Source organism: Notothenia rossii (genome assembly GCF_949606895.1).
Source record: "Notothenia rossii genome assembly, chromosome: 5".
Taxonomy (NCBI): domain Eukaryota; kingdom Metazoa; phylum Chordata; class Actinopteri; order Perciformes; family Nototheniidae; genus Notothenia; species Notothenia rossii.
Genome location: NC_136903.1, coordinates 80,612,542 through 80,639,231, shown reverse-complemented (window position 1 = coordinate 80,639,231; position 26,690 = coordinate 80,612,542). Strand labels below are relative to the sequence as shown.

The following is a 26,690-nucleotide window of genomic DNA, read 5'->3' as shown; positions in this document are numbered from 1 at the left end:
ATGAATTAATAGTTTGGACTCTGTAAGCCATACTCCTCAAGTTTAAAAGCTCCATATAACCGGATATTGAGATAATTGGTGCGATGCGTTAGGATATGAACTTTGGGTTCAATTGCGTGTGAAAGGACTTTTCTTCCAGACCCATGGGAGCGGAAAGGAGGCTCATGAACCAGCTAATCCAATGATAACACTTATATTACCCCTTAGCTTGCAGATTTTGGTCTTGAATGTGTATACCTTTCCTCTTTAAGCCTTTATATGTACCATTACTTGAAACACAGATAATATGGAAGTATTCAAAACATTTGTCTTATCGCCTAACTAAAATGTAAAGATTACAAGACAATAATGTTTTATAAGTGTATTCCATAAATCTGTGACGAAAAATCTTATAACTAATTTATAAAAGTCAGGGTTGTTTTCACTTTTAGGTAGAATAATAAAGATCAAAACTCCCACCCACCCACAGAGAGAAAAATCCGCCTCACTTGGCAGTGGTATTTCAAATGGAAATTTAGTGGAGCCTATTACAGGGCCCTGAAGTAGATAGCTAGAAGCGCACAATTTGCCTTGTGTTTTATGAGCGGCACTAAATCTGGGTTTTATCAGTGTTAGGGAAAATCCCGATGCACTGTTCAGGTTTCACTGAGTGTTGGGCGCATTCACTACAGAAGTCCAGCCACTCTCTCTCTCTCTCTTCAAGGCTCATCTGCTCCATGCTTGGCCACACAAAGGAAGAAGCCACTCGGCAAACAAAGACACTATCTGAACACTAAACAGAGGCCTCATGTGTAAAACAGTGCAGATAAGTGGACAGGTGATCGGGCTGTGATCAAAGACTCGACAATACTTCCAAGGAGATTCTTTCCTTTAAAACAACATGACTGAGTGTGCTAATTATCGACTGCCAACTCCCATTCAACAAGATAAGCACTAACTGCTCCATCTGTGATGTCTGTTAGAAGAGTTGGATTCATCTTCAGATGTATTGCCCATTTTCTGGTTGTTAAACGTTACACAAGCTGCCTGTGCTTCTGCAGAAATCTGGATTTCATATCACCAAACCATTTTAAATGATCATGTGCTATATGAATGAAAGTCAATGTGAAATTGCAATGTGGTATAATCATATGAATAACGTTTGAAAAATGTACCTGGATGTGCCACTTTGCACTAATTGTAAAGGATTTTTTATAGAATTGTAATTCATCTGTTGCTGAATTGTTTTTGTTTAGGGCGAGTTACAAATTAAACAGGAATCGAAGTCACGTCATAGTATACGTACATTTGGCTTGTGTTACCAGGTAAACACAATCTGAAACTAAGTCGCTGCAAATAGCAATGAGAGAAGTCAATGTGAAGTTGATGATTCTCTACTATCAATATGTAAACAGAGTTTGTTGTTCAGTATTGAATAAGCAATGGGTGTTTTTTCACTATCACTTATTTTCCATTTCTCCACGTCAGTCCATGTGGCATAAATGGCTTCTATGCTAGATTAAAACATAGGTTTTGTTTGCTGCGGTGTTCACTTTTCTCACATTAACAATTTAGAGAAACATAGGAGTGCTTTTACAGACCCTAATAAGATAATGTAATGTCTTTACTCACACAACAGGATTTTGCGTGACCACAAACCACCATTTGGTCTTTCCTTCCCACCATTGGTTAGATACCCTTAGGCCTGGTTGGAGTTTCGGAAGGCTCCTTTGGTGTCTAAGCAGCGGGGTGGAAACATTTTTTTCGTGCCAAGAGCCAAATCCAGCATCGTCTGAGGTTTAAATGACTTGTCTCTGTGTCGTATGCTAGCAGCAAAGAGGACGTCACAATGCTGCAAATCTCACATGCCGCAGGGCCACTGTCCAAGGGAGACCTATTAGTAGTCATTGTGAGAAGTGAGTTGTTGAAGTGCTTATTAAATTAAAGGCAGACTTATTTCTTCAAAAGAAGACAGGCTTGGAAGTAAATACGTGGTTTTCCCGATTTTTCCAAAGTAAATAAGTTAGGAAACGGTTTCCATCCACTTTGGAGCTCAATCGTCTGGGTCCTATTTACACCCTGAGCTATTTAGCCATCTTTGCACATCCATGACCATACGCACAGCTGAAAGGTATTGTACACTTAGAGAAAAACCTTGAAAGAGGCCGAAACTTGTTGAGTTGAAATAACAGAGAAAGGATTAACAATGCGTGTGGCTGTGCGGTTAAAAGCGAAACCTCTGAGTTGATAGTTTTAACAACTTAATAATATGTACAAAAGGGCAACAGTGAGGGTCCAATTATGGCGGGACTGGAGGAAAATGCAATCTGTTCACAGGATTTGCTTCAGGACTGGAAACCATTTCAGAAACCAAACAGCAAGTTAAGTGTTTTGTATCGCTTTGGTTCGTTTAGCGTAGCCTTTAGAAATCAGATCAGGTATCACTGGCGGACAGAGTAATTGCATATTAATCCAATATAATATGTCTTAAAACTGTGTAATGAAACAATTAATTCATGACGCCGCCTCCTACCTCCCACGCCTACAGTCACTGGAACCTTGTCAAGCTTTCATAATCCCCTCACCCCAAATGAAGAAAGTGAAACATTATATCACACTGCACTGTGGTCCTGACATCAGCATTTCACTGGTGTGCGGACCTACACAGGCCACTCTCTCCATACAAGAGTGTGCACTTGATAAGACTTACGGGCCACTTAAGAAGCTTTTTAGTGGTTTTCAGCTCCTGTCAAGAGTCAAGTGCAGCCCCTCGGCTTTGTTACCGCCAAAACTCTTCACATCGAGTCAAACTTGAGCTACTCCAGATCCACGGAGCACGGTTCACACACCCGCCAAAACTCAGTGTCAAGCCACGGGGGATTAACTTCAGACCAATAACACGCAATTAGATTTATTTTTCCCCTCTTAAGCCTATTAAGCTACAGCCGAGCAGTAAGCGGTCGTGCTTTAGCTGAATTTAATTGTGTTTCTTATGCCCAATGAGCTGTGCGCTGCAGGGGGTGGCCGAGTGGAAGAGGCCCTTGTGTCAGCCTCGAATAGCCCGAGGAAAAGCCACGCCTGAAGGGTTCGCGAGAGGCTGAGGTTGATCTCGCTGAGGTTGCTCGCCCAGAAGGGAGAAGTGGGAGCTCTTGAAACTGTAAAGAAAAACTGACACCGCCCGTAATCGTGTCACTTAGTGTCATGGGCTCGCTAATCCTGTTTCCAAGTGAGGACCACGTCTCTCTCTGAGGGCCTTTTGCTGCTCATTTACAGGCCCCTTTTGTATAAATGTAGGTTTAATCATCATTGTTGGTTAAACGGCATTGCATGAGAGAATAAAGACTGAAAGGGAAGGCCCACTTGCTCCTAAAATATGAAAATATTTAAATAAATTGTTGCAATGTTTTGAATTAAAATAAAGTTTTAATTTTCTTTTAAATATGTGATAGTATGGTTGGTTATACATCAATATAACTAAAGAATAAAATACATAATTAAGCTTTCCAGGCCCTTTTTGTTCAACTGCAAGTATCCCATAAATACAGGGCTCATGATTTCATGAATGTGGAGGTCTAACTGACAGAGAGAAGGATCTTATTCTGTCAGACAATAACAGCTGCTTCCCATTCTTCTGATCATATTTACATTAAAGCCAGAAGCTAAATCACCTCCAACAGCCTCTCTGTACCTGCTTTCTCTTCTATTCCCCTGTCTCTTGCTCCTCTCTGTTCAGTTACACATGTGCTGTCTTGCTTCCATACAATTGCAGGGTTTGACAAATGAAATACCACTCCTTTCTTGTCAGGTGGATGTGATACCTTTGCCGGCGAAAGGATCCATAAGAGGAGTACTTAATCACATCCTTATCCATGTGGAAGGAGCAGCTGAAGCACCTGAATGGAGAAAATCAGAAGCAGGGAGAGCGAGAAGTTATCGTCAGTGGTTGTGAGCGGAGACTCACAAGGTGGAAGAAGGATGTTTAGAAGCTCCCGCAGAGAATTCTACGAAACATTAGAAATGACATGCAGCACATTACCAAGCCACTAAATCTGAAAACATGATTACTGTATAAATGTACCCTTGTCAAGAACTAGTTTACAGCCCATGACACCAATCCTGGAAAACGCAACAAATTGCTGCTATTAAAAATAGATTGCTACACCCAAAATGAGAGCATCGAGCACTCTGAGACGCATCAAGCCTCACCCAACCCAATCAGAGCAAAAACAAACATCTGAAGCAGCAAACTCTCATTACACCATCATCCCTGCAGACCCACACTTCAGTTTGAAACACTTCTTGATGACTGAACAAACAAATCCCAAAATATTGAGTGTTTGGCTTTTGGGGGGCAGATTAGTAATCATATCTCTGTCCTGTTATTCTATGTCTGGGATGGGGGGAGGAGGTGTGGGACATGGGGCACAGATGAAAGGGGTAGAGGGGTTGAGGGGCTTTTTGCTGAAAACATAATTGGCGTGGCCCCGGTGACACTGCCCGTCAGATTGTGCTGTGCCTCTCTGTGTGCATTCGCCGGGCCCCTGCGATGTTTCATTAAACAAGGAGCGGGGCCTCTGAGGAGATGTTTGTGCAGCCTCTGTGGCTCCACCACACAGCGAGGAGCGCGCCTCGCACTGCGGCCTGACGCTACTATAATTATCTCTGTATAATGAGTCTCCACATATACATTACACAATTGTGTGTATGTGTGTGTGTTATGGAATTGGAGATTGAAGTTATAGTCCTTAAGATTCTTGGAACAATTTGTGATTTTTCCATATAAGTTTTAATTGATTTTATTTAATCCTGCAATTTGTTTGACTTTTATCCTACTGATATCAGCCTCTCTGTTCACGGATCTCTCTCCTTCATCCGTATCTGAGCTTTTTAAAGTGTATTTAAATGCAAGCTGCAGTATGGTAGGTTCACTATAAAAATATTCAACTGGAGAACCATGTTGTAGCTACATTGAGAAGCAATCAAAAAGGAAATGGACTGGGTTTTTCATTAATGTTAACTGACAGCCATCTCTCTCAACAATACATCTACAAACATTAAAACAACTTAAATATTCCTAACTTCTTTGCAAAGTAAATTCTACACTAATTATCTCCTGTTCTTACATCTAAAACTACTGCAGCTCTGCGCAACCTGGAATCAGACCAAGATTGATCGTGGCATGAGGAATAAAGGCAGATTATTGAATGACTTTTAACACAATGTTAGTTTGTTTAGTTGCAATAGAAACAAATGCACCAGTTGCTCTTCTGTTGCAGCTCTTAGTGTTTCTGCTCTGAGAATCCTGGGAGCTGTAGTGTTACACCAAAACCAGTAACCAGGTTTTACAACAAATAAACCAGCAAAGAGTTTTGCAGGTTCATAAATATGAAGTTGGCAAAATTATCACTGTTCATTGTGACTCATTGAGGAAAATGCCGTTGATTGAACTGGATTAGCAAGACAAGCTCAAATGAAATCATGCCTGAAATGTTCTGGGTCTTTGCCACTTGGTACTCGCCAAACGACTAACTAAAAACAATTTCAGGCCACGTGAGCTGAATGGCATGACGTTAGACTAAATGAAGTATGGTTATATAAAAGAAAGTCCTTGATGCCAAGTTTGATTGTCATCACCTGGTGGGAGTAATCATAATTCTGAAAGCATGCCTGAAATAAATTGTAACTAAATCTGCATGTCTCCAAACAATCACTTCAGAGTTTGTAATGGTTTGCAGTAACAGTGAACCACCATCTGTTGGAAACCAAACTAATTACACAATTGTTACACTGTGACACAGAAAACATACACCGAGATCCAGTTGTGCATAAAAGGGCCGAGGCTCCTGGTCATGGCCCTAAACTTCAACAAAGATAATCATCAGAGATATTGAATAAGGGGGATGTGAAGATAATATGAAGCATGCAAGCCTGAGGAATCCACACTGCCTTATAAGGTCTCACGTGGAGCAGAGAGGGCAAAGGGGTTAGTGAGGGCACAAAATGGTGGACAGTGCTAGCTCTTCACGGGGAAATTTCGTCTACGTATATGGAAGGAGTACAGAAGTTTCATAAATAATATCACACCAAAGAGATTCCATTGTGAGTAGATCACTTGTTCCCGTCTGGGTTTAATAATTCAAGGTAAAGCCAAGTTCTCTTCAACTTTTTATCTCAAAAAGCGGTCCGCATTGGAGTCGATAGGCTTTCTGAATTACCCTTAATTCCACCATTCAAGTGGCTCTTGGTATTTTCCACTATGCCATCCAATCCCGTCCTCCTACGCTACAGCTATCCAACACTAAATAGCACACTTGTTCTTCCCACTATGCTCATCTGTCCATCAAGTGAAATGTAGTAATCATATTTGCGTAACTCACACTCATAATTCCCATACACTCAACAGAAGCTAAATATATACCTCCTCAGCTGGTTCCACACATCTAGATGTGTCTGCTAGCAATTAGCATATAGGTTTGTGCGACTCCATTGTTTGGACTGCCGGCCTCTCAGAGAGATAATGAACCATAATCGTTAAGTGACGCTATAATTGCCAAGGTGTATGGTAACACGACAGCCGACGCAATTACCTGACTTTTGACATCAATGCTCTCATTAAATGATGTCATTGAAACATGACGCGTTGCATACACATACACGCCCAGCCAGTCAAAAACACATAGAACAGTTTGCAAAATTGGGTTTACAGGTATCTTGTATGTATGGTTTAAAATTGAATTTTTTTGCTGCACTAAAAGGTTTAAGCGATTCTTAACATTTCCAAAATCCAACAGATTTCTACAAACAGCTTTGCTGTCAAAGCTTACAATGAGCAGTAGTAGTTTCAATTATTAATTTAAGATCATGAACGCTTGACGCAATTAAAAATAACTCTTACTTTTACCTTATTTAAAAGAGTTATACTATAGTATAAAAAAAGTGATGATTTGAGGCAAAAATGTAATGTACAATATATATATATATTGTACATTTTTGCCTGAAATCATCACTTTTGATGAGTGAGTGATGATTTGAGGCAAAAATGTACAATATATATATATATTGTACATTTTTGCCTCAAATCATCACTTTTTTATATTAAAAGAAATCCAATTACTTATTGACTTGAAATTGTTTTTCAGATTCAGTGCAGCTTTAAATTGTCAGATGTTCCTTTGCAGTGAAACAGTTGATATGTTCATCACAGACAGAACAAAGGGTTACCTCTACTTTTTCAGTCACCTCTGTGAACTGTAACCCATTCAAAGTGACTGTAATATTCATTTCTGTTTTCACTTAAATCTGGCTTAGAACTGCATTTACAAGGTGCCAGTGCAAAGCGTACAAAAGTATTACTTTTATTAAGTGTTAGCAGCTACTGGTGTTTTAGTCACCACTTAAATATATGCTGTAAAAATGTGTCAAACAAATAGCTTGTTACTGTTTTATTATCACACCTAAGACTATTCATCCAAATCACTTTTATCCAGTGTGCTCTGAAGACACTGTGAATAACACCACACTCTCCCTAAACCAAAAGAGAAAGTGTTCATATTCAAATTGGTTTTCATATTATATAAATCTGTTAATAAATATTTTATTCAATACTTTATCCCTCAATCCCAGCTCCTTGAAACATTTAACTTCACTTTCTACAAACACACACATGCACACACACACAACAATGACCAGCCAACATCACAAACAGAACACAAGCAAAAGGGCATGACCATAAATAAACGCAAGAATTTGTAAGGTTGACTTTTGCAATTAGGACTGCAAGGGAAAATATATCTCCGAGAAACATTTTATTGAGCTTCTGCTAAGCAGCCGTGCTCTCTAAAAAGAGCAAACCCCAATAACGGTTCATCACTCAAAAACTGATTTCTTGAGTGCATGAGATATTTCAATGTGTCTGGTGATGGCTCACTAAAGAGCACAGGGCAACATAAAACCTGAAGGCAATTAAAAGGGTTATTTTTCACCCCCGTTTCTAAATTCTGTAGCAATTAATCTGCCCAATTTGATTACGAACGGCACAAATTAAACAATAAAGACCTGTCTAATGAGGGATTAATTATGGGTAGCAGGAGGGGAGTAGGACAGAGGCAGCGGCCATACGTCACTGTCTCCTGTAGACAGCGCAGGGCCATAAGGAAGACAGAGAGGCTCCTCGTCCATGTGGTCCCGCGCTGATAGGGCCCCCCTCATCACAGCTCAGTAGATCCACAGCCCTTGGAGCCCATAAACGGCTGGGCCATAATTGAAAGTGCCAAAATCAATAGCGCTGACAGGCCTTAATTAAATTAAATATGTCTCCCATAGGAAAGAGGTGGGGTTGTGGGAGGAGGTGGGTACAAGTGCTGTTGCCCGAGTGAGCTCACTGTTTGAGGAGACTGTATAGGGCAATCTCTGTGTATGTGACAACACCCTTACATTTGGCAAATGGTTATAAAGTGACATGCTATGACGTCAGTGACAAATGTGATAATCATAAAATGACCTTAAGAAATAAACGCCTCTTTTTGAAAACCCTTTTTTACCCTGACCTCTGAATAAAAACAGCATAATGCCAGGCCATGCTGCATGCTGCAGGCTACACAATGCAGCTTTCGCCTGATCAAAAACTGATGTATTTAGTCGATTTAACACAAGGACAGTTAGCTCAGGTGTGTTTTTTTACTGTTACGGAACAGGGCCATGCTGTAAATTACTCTTATTCAACATTCAGTGTGGTATAGTTTAATTGGGCTGAACTTGAACTTATAGATGAGATTGAATAAACCATTTGAATATTCCTTTAATTCAATTTACCCAAAGTAGATCCCTTACTTTGATATAACACCAAAATGTGTCAATGACTTTGTGACACTGACAAAAGGTAAATAAAACTTCTGCTTTGTTAAACCTCCGGCCCTTTTGAATAAATCTCACAACAAACAGAGAGGATGTATACCCTACAGTGGTGACCTGCATGGCTGGATGTGGCACAAATCCTCCTGCATTCCTGCAGCAGTCTGCTCCATGTTGGGTTGTCCGGCCGGCCCATTACACCATGAGGATCTCCTGTTGTCTTTAGGCTGATCCTGCTGGCCACAGGGAAACAAGAAGAGAGAGAAAGGGACATCACCTGAATAAAAAAAGCCCAACTCCTCATCATTTCAGGCTTTGCCCACATTTAAAGGATTATGCAGCTGGAGTCAGCAAAGGGTCACTGACAGAGTGTTCCTCTTGGTGGAGGCAGGCGGAGGACAGGGGCGGGCTACATGGGATGGTGATGGGGGGCTATACGAGAGGCTCAACCCCCTCTGGGTAAACTTGAGTTGCAGACTGTTGAGACTTGTGAGATTAGGATGGAGCCAAGTCTGCTATGCTGTGATCTGAAGGACAGGGCACGCCGCGGCCGCCGTCCACTGAGCAACTTCCCAGACAAACCCCCTGATTCTGACCCCCCCTTTGTTGTTTTGCTTTGCTTTTCTTTGGCCAGATCTAAAGCGGGAGGGAACAGCCCGAAATGATGGGCTTAAGGTTTTTGTGAAGGATGGTTTATGTACATGGTGTCACTGGAAGGGCAAGACAGAGATTTTGCAGTGATATTTTTAAAATGGCCGAACCACCACTGTATAAATCCGTATGATTGCATTTCAAAACCTTTTTTAATCTGATGTCAGTTCCCACACAGTTAATTTTAACACAATTATTGCCAGTTATTTATTCTTGCCTATCTTGATCAAAATAGTAAATGTATCTATTGGAGAATGTAAAATATAGTGTTTACCTCAGGGAACATATTATGTATTTAATCATAAAACGTGTAATTATTGGATATAAAATAAAAAAATGTATAATGATATAATGCTTAAAAGGGATACCTGGTTTTAATCAATGCAGGTTCTGTTATCTATATTTTCTATTGCAGCATTACAATTATCACATTTAGGAATTCAATATATTCAAAATGAAGAAAATAGTTTGAAAAAATGCTAAATCTAACGATTTGTAGAATATATTTAACAGCAAGCTTTTAAAGGAAAATACAACAACAACAACATTAATAATATTAATAAACTGCATGTGACAATACTTGTTTCTAGCAACAGACTTAATAGTGTTGCAGCAGTATTTCTGCTCTAAAATAAGACTGAGCATGTTTTCATTATTCCTGCAATTTGTTTTGAGCGCTGGGAAATATGGGTGACAGCGTTTTGACGCTCCACATCATTTACTTCCTCATTAAACTTCCCTTTGAATTCCCACATACTCAATTATGGGAATGATTTGTTGCCCAAACTATTGCTTGTTATGCGCTTATTAAGCATTTCATTAAAGACTCTATTTCGTTTCTAATCAACAAGCGCACTTGGCTTTTGAAAAGCCAAAATAATTGACTTATCAAAATAAATCCCATGATTTGTCATTTGTTAATCAGTCCATTTAGATGGCCTATATCATATTACCCAGGCCAGTGATTTGCAAACGATTTGAGTATGCTTCCTGTTTAATGGCATGGAAGAAATAAAGGGGCGATAATTCAATTTCACACCAATACCTCGGGTAATTGAGATGTCTGTGATTGAACGCTGGAATGTTGTAAATGTAAAAGGCGCAGTTTTATCTAAGTTTTACAGAGGAGTGAACGGCAGGCAGGAGCACTGATACCGCCGCTCACACGATGAAATTATTTTGATTTTAAAGTCATGCAGAGGTCAGGGTGAGAGGGGTAGTGATGCTATCTGACTGAAGGTGTGTGTGTGTGTTTCATTTAAAGGCAACAAAAAAACACTCCAATAATGTGATTTAAGTATTTTTGTTAAATAAGCTTATTTAGACCTCCTCGTCTTGAGTATCTTATTTTATTTTAATGCTAAATATATTTTTTTTAACACACACTTATAATAATATAATGATAATGTAGCTGCTAAAATAATAACATAAGTGTTGAATAGCAATGATTTGGATAGTCAATATGAGGTGGATGGATCACTTAACTAATTTATAAATGTGGTTATCAAACTAACAAAGTAACGTAATAAAAAATGCAACTAATCTATTAAGAAATGCACATCACAGTTATGCTGCCAAGTCTATTAAATAGATAAAGCAGGTTTTATGAGATTTTTTCAATATATTGTCATTTAGATGAAGATTTAAAATTATAAAGCACAAAGTCAGGAAAGTAACCCAGTGATTTTAGAACAATTTAACAATCATTAGTATAAGACATTACTGAAAATAATAAATAGCCTAATTATAGCACATTTATTAATGTCATAAGTCTATAATTATTAAACTACATAATAACGTTGATTATAATTTGTCGACAAGCATTATAGTTCCTATAAGCGGTTTTAAAATTAGCGCATTGATGCAGTCACAGGTGTGTGTTTAAGTCATCCTGCGGTTAAGAACCAATCAGAACCGAGTTTCGGAATTGTTCAACAGTCCACTGATGTGCCGAAACACTTGGATTTCAACCAAAACACACTCTTCTTATCTGATTTACAGTCATTTGAATATTAACAGAGGGAATAAAGTTTCATATGTGTTATTTCAAACAACCTTAAATCGTTAGGCGTCATTTCCGAGTGACTTTGAATCGATGTAAGTCCTTCTTTTGAAAGACTAACACTATGCCCCCCCCGCTAGGCTGGCGACAACGTTTTCTTTTTTTCTCAACCGCACGAGGTTTTTTTATCATCACCGTGGGACACATTCATCCAGCCTGTCAGCCGGGGAGAGGTGAGGGAGATGAATGGCGAATAAAGTTCACTATAAGCGGTGGATCTGATTGACTTACAGAGTTAATAATTCGAAAACTATTCCCTGCTTTTCTTCTCTTCCAAAAGCCGTATGAAGTCGTTTAATCGTTGAAGCTTTAAATGCATTTATCACCGGTCCGGGACCCAGCCAGCCAGTCTTCACGTGGAGTCTGTTTCTTCTCCGAGCTGCTGCTGTTTCCATGCTGTTCACCGAGGCTGCAGGGGGACGAGCTGCTTTAACTTAAAATACTGTTGAGTCTGTATAAAACAAATAAATAAAATGGAATGCTGGAACGTTTTACTAAATATGCATGGCTACAACTTTATGTAATTTACATAATACTTAATTCATAGTTCATATTCTTATATTTTGACTGACTTATAATAACTGTTTATGGCAATATTTGAGTTAGTAAAACATGCTATTATAGAAAATCACTATGATGTGTTTTTATTAAATTTCATAGATTTTCTGATTATTAAAACTATGATAATTATTTCTAAATGCCATAATCGGTGACATATAGGCCTACCTGTGGATGATTTGATTGTATCATCTTACATTTTCAATGAAAGGTTTATTTACAAATGCAAATGGTATTTCTTAAAATATAAAATGCAGTATTTAATATTCAAACAGACACTTATAATATAGTAGGTAGGCCTATTACAAGGTTTCTTTTTGTGTGTTCGGATTAAATGAACATAAACTGGTTCGGGGGTGACTTTTGGACTTGGGACACATACACCTGCCAAATGGACTGAAGCTGGTCTGCAGGCGGACCTGTGAGCCAGAGTGTGAATGGCATGTTGAAGCTTAAATGACCGAGAGGCATTGTTACTTACTGGCAGCAAAGTGCTCCGATTCGCCTGATTGCGCTAATTGCTTTGAAATAAGATACATTATGTATAATTATGCAGACCTCGAGATAGACTGCAGGCTGTTTCCTATCATCTCCCCGAGGTGCATCATAAAGTTAACATTTTCCTAAAACCACTGAAATGTTCAACTTTTTTTTTCTTTCTATAATGTGACAAACAAATTCACTTCTAAAATTGTAAGCTGCAACACATTTTACCACATTTAAAATATGACCAGGGTTTAGGATTCATACTCACGTGAGTGCATTGTCCCCCCACGAAAGTCTCACCAAGTGCAAATATTTTTCGCCTGAAAATGCCTTTTGACATCGACCCTCCCTTTTATGTCTTTACAGTCTAAATTGACAGACCTTGCATGAAAAGGGTTAAGACAACTTTGAGAGGAGGCAACAATGGGCCTTTGTGCGAGAGTCCCAGCCTCCTGACTGGGAATCAAAGTAGTTTATAAAGTGAAATAAAGGCCCGATGAGCCTAACAGTTGTTTTGTACCTCAGCTCGGCCCTCATTTGTTGCCTTGGGATTTAAATAAAACGGTATGGTAATCGCCTTCTTCATGGCACATCAGTCTTCTTAAAGGCCACTGTTTGGGATGCTAATTGCCAGCAACGTTGTTTTCCAGCACCACTGTCCCTCTGTTCACAAGGCAAATAAAGTGGAGACAAAATAACAAACAGGTTAAATAGAGGCTCATCAAAAATCAACTTCTGGGCAAGTTAATAAATCATCAAGTAAAGAAAAGTTAGAAGTGAAGCAGACATCATAAATAAAACAAATGTTATTTCATTATTGCATGAAGTATTTTTTCATCAACTTCATTATAATATCAAATCAGAAGTCAGGGAAACACAGTGGGAATATTAGCCCTATAACATATCTGCAGTGTTTCGGAATCAATATGATTTATGGGTTTCTGAACGAGTACACATCAGCAGGAACAATTAGCAGGCTACGCGTTGTTGCTGCACGTTAACAAACTGCACACGTTAATGCGTCTCATGTGTGCCTATTTGTGTTTACGCACACACGTTTAACGAGTTGGTGTTGGAGGACGGGTTAAGTGTTCCAGCCCCGAGCTGAGGGGACTTCAGACGGACGCGGCGGCCCCGGAGACTCCGGTGACTTCAAAGCTTTTCGGAGCAATGCCACTCGTTCCAGGTTAGAGGCTTTAAGTGTTTCCAAACACACCGCAGCTGCACGTGGAGGCCCTACCTGCACACACACAGGATGTGCTGCTGAGGAAATGATAAATTAAGACTCGTGTTAAGTTTTTTTTTCCTACAAAGAAGGTTATCTGTTGTCAAATGCAAAACGACTATTAGGAAACACCTGAGGCTGCAATTTAAATATGAACGTGGAAACTGGAAATCACTCTATGCCTGTTGTTCAAGAAGACGCATTTTCAAAGAGATAACTTGTATTGATTTATTATCCTAATACATGTCACATTTTATATTTACAAGAGTAACAAAATAATTGTATTTGATTCCACTTCCTCTCAAATTACCATAATAAAAAAACCTCTCAAAATAGCGAATTATTTACCTTATCTTGTCATCTTTATTGCTCATGGATGCAAAGCAGGTAAGTATGTGCCAGGTAAAATAACAGTGTCACTTTGAAATGTTAATTGCAATGTTCAAACCAGGAAAAACATTAATGATTTCTATGCTATAGGCAACAGCACAGTAAGATTAAACTTTATGAGGCAGTGGTTTGGGGTCCACGTACCCCTGTGGTCCTGCAAAGGGTTTATTCATTCCCTTTGGTAACGTTATGGCACAGTGACAGACAGATTATGAGGACGATTGGTTTGAGGTCTCACAACCACCCACTGTATTTAACGCCTCACATACTCCTGCACAAAAAGCAAAAAACACCTCCTCAGACAGGGATCTGTGGTCCAGTGCAGATGTTGGGAAACACATCGAGGAACCCTTTTCGTTGAAGGGATGCTGACCTTTTCTTCAGAAGAGTCTTACTTTTACACCGACCATAGTGCTCATTTGAATAGATGGAAATGGCGTGCGATCGGCTGGGAAAAAGCTAATTTTTCAGGCTGAATGGCTCAGTGTCCCTGGGCTAGGGCGGGCAGCGGAGGAGGCGGTGCTGCGCTCTCGGTGCGGGTTCAACTCCTTCAATAGTCTCCCTAAAGCCGGGCGCTTTGATCCGAGCGCTGCTGGCGCCTAAAAACAACATAACTTGTCTGCCCATTAGGGAGACTGACAAATCGTGACAGATTGTTTATGCTTGGCAATTAGCGACGCAGACGCTTTCATGAGAACTGACTTCACAGCAAAAAAGGTGAAAAATATATAGGCATTTCAAATTATTTAAATGAGAATATGTTTTTGGTATGAATTCAAAATGTATTTCACCTTGCCCATATATCCAGATTAGCCTATTATTTTCTGCAATGAATACAATAACAACAAAAATCCCCTATTTTTAAGCACTGTGCGTAATGGGGAGGTAAATAGCATACCCAGGTAAATCAATGACAGTCCTGGGTTAGATCTCTCCCTGGCTCCACGGTGCCTCCTCCCCCTTGCCCCCGCGACTCCACATCATTTTTGACTTTAATGGATGTAGTCAAAGGGGGGAAATCGTACTGATCCCTCCCCCAAGCCCGATAATTACGCCTAAATGACTGCGAAGGCCTGTGTGTTTCAATCTGATTAGAGCCCCGCAGCCATCAATAAACAGCGCGCTGCAAGAGGTTCATCACATAAAGAGGCAGCAGTAAACTGTTGTGCAACATTCAAGACTCACTCCAGCCAGATTTAGCACATGGCCAAAAGCAGTCATCATGTGAATAAAGCATGTCAAAATGTTTAGGAAAGAAAAGTTATAAAAGAGCAGAAATAAGAATATAAATGCCTACTGCTTTTATAAAATGTCAATAACTTAATGGGAGGATAATTATAGGGTATGCATCATTTTTGTGGGATTTAGTCTTAATGAAACCACGGCCCATTAAGAGTGGGTTGTGTTTATGTTCATCTGAAGTTTTTTTTTCTGTGACTATTGTTAACTTCCCCACTGTGATTCTTTCTTTTTTTTTGAAGTCCAGGTCCAGCCCTTCTCGCCCCTGATTGGCCGCTTCTCTCTCCACGCCTGCCTTATTATATCCCTGCACTCCAATTTGGTCACATAAACATGAGGATACCGTCACCTTAGGGCGCAGCGCAGTAACTTTGCTTAACTCTTTGCACTGTACCCACGAGAGTCAACTAGTGCCATTCGGACCTGTATGGCCCCATCGATCGCCATGTCAGCTTTAACCGCTGCTTTGAAAACCGAAGAGCTTCCCCCCCGCTCAGTGCTCGTCAGCCGGGTCGAGATGCAGACCAGCCTGAGTCCCGTGGAGGAGCCCGTGAAGCCCAAAGTAGCTATTTTGCCATTCAGCGTCGAGGCGTTGATGGCCGATAGGAAACCCAGCAGAGAGGTGGTATCACCGGATGCCCTGTCCGTTCCCGGGACGTCACATGTGCTGGGGAAGGGCATTAGGATGGGCTCGTTCGGTAGTCTGGATACTCCTGCTTTACCCATGAGCTCCCCGTTTTCGGTGGGTGACATCATGAACATGTCTGACGACGTGTTGATAAAACCCGAGAGCCCGGACAGTAACGAGAGAAATTCATGGCTACAGAGTCCCCGTTTTTCTCCGACGCCTCCACGTAAGTTTGTTGTCAGTGCATGATATAGTTAGTAGGCTATCAATATTCAATATGTTTAGGGTTGTGCTTGTGTTTGAACTTTTATAAAATATAATATATTTGCCATTGCGTATTACAATCCATGGTGCTAAATGTTCATGATTTTAATTGTGTTATGTCTATTCACAGGAAGGCTGAGTCCTCCTGCGTGTCCCCTGCGTAAACACAAGACGAACAGAAAGCCCCGGACCCCCTTCACCACGTCCCAGCTGCTGGCTCTGGAGAGGAAGTTTCGGCAGAAGCAGTACCTTTCCATCGCCGAGCGCGCAGAGTTCTCCAGCTCCCTTAACCTGACGGAAACACAGGTGAAAATCTGGTTTCAGAACAGGAGGGCCAAAGCCAAGCGGCTGCAGGAGGCAGAACTTGAAAAATTGAAAATGGCAGCTAAACCTATGCTGCCTCCAGCTTTCGGGATTTCCTTTCCTCTCGGTGCGCACCCCGCGTCCTATGGCTCGCACCCGTTCCACAGGCACTCGCTGCCGGTTTCCCCCATGGGACTGTACGCCGCGCACGTCGGATACAGTATGTACCACCTCGCTTGAAATGGATGAAGGACAAGGGGAAAGTGCAGTGGGACAAAAGGGGGTTTAGACTACTTTCTGAGGGCTCCGAGCAAGAAGAGGGGCCCGAGGACAGGTGACTTTTTACTAAATAAAGAGGCATCCTGGCGGTGAGCTCAGTGTCAAGTCCTGTCAGGGGGCCAAGACCTCCAAACTGACCCCCTTCTGAGGAGCTTGACGTTTATCCCTTCTCTTGACCTCGCCAGTAAGTTCACACACTGCAAAAATAATCCAACTTTATTAGTCACTTAATTTTGAGTCTTAAATCTGTTTTTTGTCAGTTTACTTAATTATAATGCCAATCAATAGATATCTTATTTCAGAAAGTAATCTGAGAGTGAGAACAAATGACTTTAAGGTGGAAATGTTTGCGTTGCAGAAGTGGACAACATTGCAGTAGGTGAAGTGTGGACAGTGAAGTATGGACAGTCTCTGTGCTACAATGTGTGAAAGATAGCCCCATCATACCGTCAGGTAGAAGGGCTATTAAACCAGCTTCTATGAGTAAGTGGGACTCCGCTCAGCATGACATTTTGCCCCAACAAACTTATTTTAGGATTTCCTCAGTGGTCTGCTGTCACACTGCAAAAAAACAAACACTTTCGTATCAATGCGTAATGCTCTTTGGAGAACCCCAGCATTTGTTTTTATAACAACACTGTCTGTTGTTGGAATGATTCCCTTCGGAAGGGATATGTGTACTGTAAAATATTGTATATATTTGAAGAATATCCTCATTTATATTATGAATATATTTGTGACATAACTTAACAATAAATTGTTTATTCTTTTTCATTAAGCATTTGTTCGTTTTGACTGACACTCGCATGGTGGCTTTATATTTTTGCAAACTGCTTATAATATATATATATTTTTTACAATTTTAGTAGTTTTAGTTGTAGTTTAGTTTATATATTTTTTTTATGATTCTATATCTATTTTAGGATCAAGTCTGGGCCTGAGTCTTGTAAAATATTGGACATAGCCTCTTGAGACAAACAAATTCATGGGAAAATATACACAAATGGAATTATATTTACCAGGCCGGTTCAAATCATGTTAAAAAATAGGAATATCAAACAGCACATTTGAAATATTATCCTATTTGAAATGTCATGGAGACTTTTATGGATTTTTTAGGATTTATGTGACCCATGCCATAACAATATTGACAACATAATCTCTTAAATTCAAACCTTTCTGCAGCAGGTATTTCAGCCATGCAGTGCTGATGTGCAGTGTGCATTTAAACTTGTCAAATGTTATTTAAAGGAATGTCTTGCTACAGCTGCTGCCTATTGCTTTGAAACAACTAACCTAGATTTGGTTGGCGCCAGCAGAGTTTAGGGGGTGAAGATGTTGAGGAGGGGGGGCTGACAACCAGTTGTGCTGACTTCAAAACACACCGATAAATATTGAAGATCACTTCTTCTCTGGGCTAAATCGCATGTAAACAATCTACAAGGGTGTTATTATGGAGTGTTTAGGGTGTAAACTGAGCTAGGTGACACCCCATTATGGAGAATATAGGGTGTTACAACCATGTGTACAAGCATATTATCTGGGGCACATAAAGAAAAGATTTCCTCCTTCAGATGAGTCATTTTCTGCCATCAGGAAGACTTAAATGACAAAACAGGGATAGGGAGACAATTACAGGCATGCACTCCACCACGGCAGTTTTTAAATGCTTTCTCTCGAGTTCTGTGCCATTCAGGCAGGGGTTAAATTGGAGTAAAATAATTGCTGTAATGAGCAAAGGCAATCTGCCGCAGACGGAGGCCGGCTCCAGCGAGGCTGTAGCTCCAGGCAAGGCGGAACTTTTATCATTCCTAAAATGTCAACGGGGGACTGGGACGGGCAACACTCCTGACTCTGCTGTGATTTCCTCTGCGCTGACACGCTGCTGTCCTGCAGTCAGGTCTGGGAGTTAGACATTTACTCAAGGATTGTATTTAGAAGAACATAGTGTGTCAAAAAAGTACTCGAGTATTTCCATTTTATGATTTTTTTTTTACTACACTACAATGATCTAACACTCGGTTGGTTCCTTTTCAATAACAATAAACACACGATGTGCATTAAGATATGATGCAGTAATTTATTATAATCCACATCGTTTTATAGGTATCTTAAATTGGATGACAAACTATAAGATTACAATGCTTTTACAGTGATATAAAAAAAATCACAATAACATAGTTCAGTGAAAATAAATGTTCTCTGTAATGACTTTTTCTTTTGATAGATTACATATAACATACTTAGCTCATAGTTACATAAGTAACATTTTGAATTCAATTTAATATTTCTACTTTTACTTAAGGGTCTGGGTACCTTTTCCACAACTGCTCTGATAGTGTAATTTAATCTTTTTTTCCTTCTTTTCTTTCTTTTTTTTAATATAACACGGTATTAAATTAAATTGAGAGTGCATTTTCCTCTCACAATCTCCGCTCCTCTATGTCTAGGAAGCATGAATTAATACATAATCCCTAACAATGCGTTTAAATCACATGGATGGACGCACTATCTGAAAAGAAGAGAAACTTGACACAAAAGAGCCAAAGGGGATCTGTCTATTCTTTCAACTCTTTCTTTCTTTTGTCTGCCACCCTCAATCTCGCCAGGACTTCAACAGAAAACAAAACTCACTTGTTTATATCATCCAAAAGATCACACGACGCTGTTTGACTCTGTAGTTAAAAGCCCTTGATCCCAAATAAAAGGGAAAATGGGCTATTAGAAGTTTGCTCTGCAGCTCGGATACATGGTTATTAAGGCAGAGGATTTAGGGGATGTTTAATCGACATTTAACCTTTATTATCCTGTTTTTCTCCATAAGATGTAGGCCTAAAGAGGACACGAAATTAGACTTTACGAGACAAATGATTAGCCTATAGGTTATTCAAGAAAATATAGCCATTTTTTTTTTTAAATCTCTGAATATTTTTAAACAAACATTGTTTAAAAAAACTTGTATTGTTTAGCAAAACGTAAATTGTGAAGACCCATAATGTGATTTTTTTCTGTTGAAATCTGTTTCCCTAAAAAAAACAATTTGCACAAATATATATTTAAATGTTAACATAAACAAGTACAGGATTTAACCTTTATGCTACTTGATCATTAATTACGTTTTATACTAAAAATAATATAGTTTTACCATAATGATTTGAAATCAGTTAATTGAATGAAGACAAATAGAAATGTAACGTTATTTGTTCTGCATTGGTTATTATCGGTAGCATTTTGTAATTTAATACAAAATATTAGACACAATATTGTCAGTTTTATAGGGTAATGAATCGAATATTTACCAAACAAGTGCATTATTATAATATCAAATGCGGAGGAAAGATGAATTCACATAATTTTCAAGACAAAATCCTTTGAATACACAAGTTATTTTTTCTTGTTTCCAGATACCACACCACCACCTTCTGTTCGGAGTTGGAGTAGCCCTAAATAAAAACAATCTTTTTTTCCGTTTCGAAAAACAAGTTTAAAGCTGGAAAATATACATTAAAAAAAAAATACAGCCCTTTAATCTACTCAACTAAATATTAATTTAATCCAGCTAAACCTAAATTAATAACATTAATATCCCTCAGCAAACATTGGATTTACGCATCATGTTTAATTTAGGAAAATCCGAACAGTGAGTGAACAAACCAAAACAATAATAATTGTTTTAAAATAAGAAAATTATTATTCGCAATGATCATTTGCAGCAACAAAAAAAACGTAGGCTAATTTTTATGAGCAGCCGCCGAAACGAACTTGTTAAGATGCTGTGATTTCCCCTTCAGTCTCATGATGAGATTTAATCTGTTCTCGTTTTAAAGGGCACATCAAAGTTACATTTCGCCATTAATTATTCGTCAGACTCTGATTCATAATAGAGTAGGAGGAGGAATGGTTAATATTTCCATTCAAAATACAAGTAGGCCTACTACAACTAATATAATGGACAACCAACCTGAACGCACAGCCACATGTTTGCTCTGCATCACATTATGCGACGGACTCATGCAGCAAGAATGTTATAAATCAATGTTCACTAACCCGCAGAGATATCATCACCAGTCTCCTGTGGCGGCCTGTATCAAAAGGACATAATGTCAACCTCCTGCAGAAACCAGATGTTCTTACAGAAATATTATAGAAAGGTAATATATAGAAAAACAAAAGGAATGCAAGTTCAGACTGTCATTGACAAAGTCAAATTAATAATATAGGAAATATGATTTGGTTGAACTTTTTTGTTTGGCCGCATATCAAGGGGATGAACGTTTTAACAATATATTGAGTTATAAACACTGCTTATACCATTTATCACTACTTACCTGATGTGTTGATCAGCATGAGTCACTGTGTAAAAGCAACCTACAAGTAGAGCTTACATTTTAAAATGACTCATCATAAACCTCTTCATTGTGTGCTTGTAAGTCCTGCAATATCCTCTAGGGGGCAGGGGTGTCATGGTTGATTTGGATTCATTTGAGAATTTGGCCACTGACAATATTGACTTCTGATATATCAATAAGGTCCCATTGATCATAACTGACGTTTGGTGAACTTCTTAGACCTTTGCTATCAGAATTCCTCCACTGACCCTTCATTAAACACCTCAGTGTGCAAACCAGTGGAACAGTTGAGCGTTTATTTAGTAGGCCTGGCTCTCAGGAGGGGAGGCTTTGTTCTAATATGTGAGAGTTTAGGACCTCAACCAAATTTGCTCAGCAGCGTAATTACAAATGCGTGCCAAAAATCTATTGGAAATTAAAGTGGGAAAAACATTTTCTTATGTGGACTAATGAGGCAACATTTCTCTTAAGATGCAATAAAAGTGCTAAACGATGGAAAATTGCCTGGAAAGCCACATAAACAAAATTGCATAACCAATGCTTTAATGTAAATGGGGTTCTGATCTGTCCTTTACAAGGTAATTTATTTCACCAAAGCAGAGAATGATTGCTGTCACCCTTCGGCTAACTTGTTGTTGTTTTTATTGTGCAGCATTTTTGGTGCTGTGTCCCAGAACATTATGCTTTGTTAAATTACCTGACCGCCTGCGCTCTTAATGTTCTGTTCTCGTTTCGCCTTAATGAACAAAATAAAGTGGATTCTCCAGCCCTCTAATGATGATCAATAAGCACCGTAATTAAGCTTTATAAGCCCACTGTGGGCTGATTTCTTAACAAGCCACATGCTGCTGAGCTCACTAACATTCCTGTTTTTGTTGGGGTTAGTTCATTAACATTGAGCGGTTCAGACCTGATAGTTTAGAACTGCAACAACTTCTTTCTTGGCTCAGGATATGTTCTTGAAACATGGGTTCAAATTAAACTGCTGGCTGTTAGATGATTATAAACTATAGTTAGTATGTGTTGTCAGATTTAAATAATCTTCTGGACAGGACTGATGGAGCTGTGAGTTTTTTTAGTACCAGTTTTGATCCAGTTTTCTGCCATTAGTGTGATATTAGAACAATACAATATTTTGCAATTAGAAATACAGGTTTGCTGCTTCAAATCCCGCAACATTATTACAACTTTGAGGGTCTGTAATTCATGTCCTTGTCTATTTAATAAAACGTATATATATATATTTTTTTTTTATTACATTTGGTTCTCCTAATAAAAATACTGTTAATTAGTTCTCATCACAGCAGGCTATACTTTTAACCTTTTCAACAAAATGGCTTCAGATTTCATTCTTTTTGACATGTTTTTGTGCTGCGTCTCACCTATAAAATCTGGAAATTAAAATCTCTGAATTGATATTAATTACAGAATCAAACACAAAGAGAGAAACATCTTCAGTCTGTCAGGGTCACCTACAGTTTATTGTACTGATTTATCAGCAGCATAAAATAGTATAAATATATTCTTGTCTGATGTGGCAACATGAAACTAAAACAAATAGCACCACCTTGTGACAGCTCAAGGCACTGTCATACACCGTGTGAGGATAAACATTCAGTATCTAAATGGATGACCTTTACATGGATGGCCTCTTATTCCTGAAGTGCCTGACTAGCCTCATCCAGGAACACTGCAGATCCTGGTTTTATGTTAACAACCCTAAAGATGACAGAGCATTTCAACTGTGCCCAGCAGGTTTTCAGTAGTCTTGCATCCTGCACAATGTAACACTATGTAATCTTGCATATGTAGCAGGCTGCAGGCCTAACACATGAAAAAGAAATGGCACAACAGCTTCAGTGTATGGGCAATTTGGGGAATGGGCAAATTAACAGTATATTGCTGCATTTCTGAAATGCAGAATATGTTGACAGCCAAAACCAAGGAAAGCAAGACCAAGGACAGCAAAGCAACGGACATTAAAGCAAAGAATAGCAAAGCGACGAACAGCCATGCAACAAACAGCAAAGCAGCAAACAACAAAGAAACAAAGAAACAGGAAAGCGATGAATAGCAAAGCAGCACCAGAACCTTTGGCTGCTTATTGGATGATGTCTCAGCAAATTGCAAACATGCATTTTATTCACGTAGACAATCTATCAAATAAAGAACTAATGTCTGCCATCAGAAAGGCAATTTTAAAGACAAATCACACACACAAACACATATATTCTGCATTTGATTTTTTTCTTTCAATAAATCAAATGCTGACAGGCAGTCAAGTTATGATTTAAAGTATTTTAATAAACTGTCGACGTAAAGACACTGGAGATATCAGGGAAGCCTATTCAGCCAACAACTCATAGCATTTCTTAGCAATAAGGTTTTGACTAAAAGAAAATCTGGTTTATTGTTCAGGATAGACTTCATATAACAGAAAATGCAGTACTCCAAAATGATAAACCACTGCGCTGACATGAGGGGTTACAAAAAAAACACCGTAAATATGAGGTCAAAGTTCTCAGTCTGTGATGGGTAAGAGCTACTTTTGTTACATAATTAAGGTCTAAAAAGCTTTAAAAGATCGAGCAAATGATTTTCTGCATGCAAATTACACAGTCTGACCATCAGAGGGCATCAGAGTCCATACATTATATCAGAAACAAGAATTCCCAAACTCAGCATGTCATAACACTGTTGTCAAAATAATGGCAACTACTCTGTTATGTGTGTGAGTGGGAACTGTGGTTTGTGTGAAAACCACACAGCTTCACTTATAGTTCATCAATCACATTTTAAAAACACAACAGCTAGTTACTTGTGTTTGACCCGGACTAAGATTCCTGGAAATGCAACTATCTTTGCGTCCAGTGGTGACAAGACTTCATAAATTGCATCAGTTAATCAAATGCAGTGAAAATCAGAGCATCAGTCAAAATACAAAATGACTCTCCTGTGTAAAAAAACAACTAGAAAAATGAGATCCTGTGGATTCACAGACTTCATATATTTTGTTCCAGGAATCCGTCGGCAAACATTGTGGGAATAACTTCAAAGAATATAACAAGCAAAGGCTGTTAGATTAAAGAGACGTTTTATTACAAAATGAGAAACACATATATACTGTGTAAATAAAAACAGACATGTTTCTAATATTTCCATGATACCCATTCTGCTTAAATCCAAGTACATTTTCTTCAGTTTAAGTACAAACAGCAGCACTGTAGTTACTTCTTTGGTATAAAAAAGTTTCTATATGTGCTTCTTAGTGTGCCAGAGCCATGCTTATGACATCTATTTCTATGTCCCATTCTCAACCACCATGTTCAAATCAGCCAATGTTTACAAAATGCTGTACAATGCTCCTCTAAGACAGGTTGGTGAGACCAAGGGTTATGGCAACACAGCATTTTTTTCTTAATGACACTTGAACCTTTGATCAGCCTCGGTAAGTAAGCAGCTGTAAAGCCCTGGCTCAAAAGCATCTCTTATTGGTTTATTATTTTAAGGTTTTCATCGGCATGGTTGGCGTTCAGCAAATTTCCTGTGGAAAGTCCTGCACTCCTTGCTGGAATGCAGCCACACATGTCCACTAACATGGGTCTGCAGCTACGAGCCAACTAGGTACGGCGTGAAACAGCACGGAATGTATTGTTAATGATGCATGTGGGCTGCAGTGTGTATTGTACATGTGTTATTATATTGCTGAGGTGTTTTTAGGAATGTAACATACTGCTCAACTCTCCTCCTGCAGTAGCAGCAGCCGGTCCTCTGCATAGTAAGGGCGACTGTGTCCAGTGTCAATACCCTCACAGTCATCTGTGAAAAACACCAAGTCCTGCCAACAAAATGAAAACATGAGATCTAGACACTCAGGCCTGGGAACAAAGAATGTTAAGGTCAAAAATACTGCAGGGCGCTTCAGATGCTCTCACCCGCCAACAGATTCTGGTGATGATGTTGTACAAGCTCTCGATTTTACGTTTCAGCAGAGCCATCCTGGGAAGATCTCTGCAGTATGGGTTTGGATGGTTCAGCACCACGTAGAGAAAATCACGAAGCTTGGTTGTGATGCATGAGTTCTAGAAAGATAAACCAGCAGTTTATTAACAAACAGTGCTCTCTTCGGCTACAGACACATCTTCTAGTGAATCATTTTTACATTACCCTTATCAGAGCTTTAGGTTTTGCACAACAGACCGTACACTTTTTTGTAATCTCAAGTACTCAAAGGGTTTTATAAACCTAAACATGCAAACAAAGGGCCAAGGATCCATATCAGATAGCATCTTGTCAGGGCTCCAACTAACGATTATTTTTACAATAATAATAATGAAATATTATTCAAAATTGTCCCAGTAAAAGTGAACTGAGATGGTTTTAAACATTATGTCTGTCCAATACCCACACACTGTATATTCACTTTATAGGCTACATGATATGAAACTAAGAAAGAAAATGTAATATCTATATTTGAGTGCTTGAGAAAAACATTTTTTGGCCATTTTTTAATAACAAATGACTTGGGTGATTAATCGATTATCAGAAAGGTTAATGATTAGTTTTCTTTTATATTGACTAATATATTAGTCGACTAACCGAACGTTGCAGATCTACCTTGAATGCAATTAGCACCTTGCACACTGTGGCAGCTACAGCTCTTATCTCACCGGGATTGTGTCACCCACCCTGTTGACTATGTATTAAATGTTTTAATACAAAACAAATTTCAAGCAAACAACTCGGTTTCATACGAACCCCTTTAACCCTCCATGTGTCCCAACCATAGGTTCCGACACCACATCACAACATTGTTTATAACTTACGTGCACATCAATGAAGATCGTGGGTAGAATCTCAGCACACATTTTCTGCAACCCAACAAACAGGATCATTATTGATGATATACATAACACGTGACGTCCTACCAGTCTGCAAAGCCTCATCTGCAGAATGTGTCAAATCTCCTACCGTGCGATGGAACGTGTGAATCTTATCCAGCAGGGTCATGACTTCTTTGCCAAGGCCGAGCGCTCGGGAGTAGCAGGTCGGCGGCGCGCACTCCGAGAGCCAAACCGAGCTGAAGAAACACACGAGGGTGGCGAGTCCCAGCCTCATGTCGGATGATAACACTGCTGCTGCTGCTGCTGTAAACTGTGTCACAGGGAACCGGCTTTCAAATAGTCAAGAGGAGGACCTGCAGCAGTTTTAAGGATGGAGTGGTGGAGGGAAAAAAAGCGATGGACGATGACGCGCAGCGGGAGTGAGGAAAACATTTGGGGGTCTGCTGTGTTCATGCAAGCTCCAAATACCACGGAGGGTTGAGTCTCTCCTGCTGATAAACAGCCACAAATTCACTAGAATCTCGATATTAATGACAGCTTATAATAATCACTTAGGGTCAACAACATGTCAAAATAAAGGATG

General features: G+C 39.3%; 2 protein-coding genes across 2 annotated transcripts; one reads left to right on the top strand and one right to left on the bottom strand.

Annotated features, from left to right (window-relative positions):
- The first annotated feature begins 15,764 nt into the window (after positions 1-15,764).
- msx1a (muscle segment homeobox 1a) lies at positions 15,765-17,692 on the top strand. The gene is made up of 2 exons (XM_079685785.1): positions 15,765-16,294; positions 16,463-17,692. Exons 1-2 carry the CDS (start codon positions 15,868-15,870, stop codon positions 16,873-16,875), a joined length of 840 nt encoding a protein of 279 aa, XP_079541911.1. The 5' UTR covers positions 15,765-15,867; the 3' UTR covers positions 16,876-17,692.
- Positions 17,693-23,546: 5,854 nt separating this feature from the next.
- LOC307040701 (cytokine-like protein 1) lies at positions 23,547-26,505 on the bottom strand. The gene is made up of 4 exons (XM_079683819.1): positions 26,235-26,505; positions 26,090-26,134; positions 25,199-25,345; positions 23,547-25,101 (listed from the first exon to the last, which is right to left on the bottom strand). Exons 1-4 carry the CDS (start codon positions 26,379-26,381, stop codon positions 25,000-25,002), a joined length of 441 nt encoding a protein of 146 aa, XP_079539945.1. The 5' UTR covers positions 26,382-26,505; the 3' UTR covers positions 23,547-24,999.
- Between the last annotated feature and the right edge of the window lie 185 nt (positions 26,506-26,690).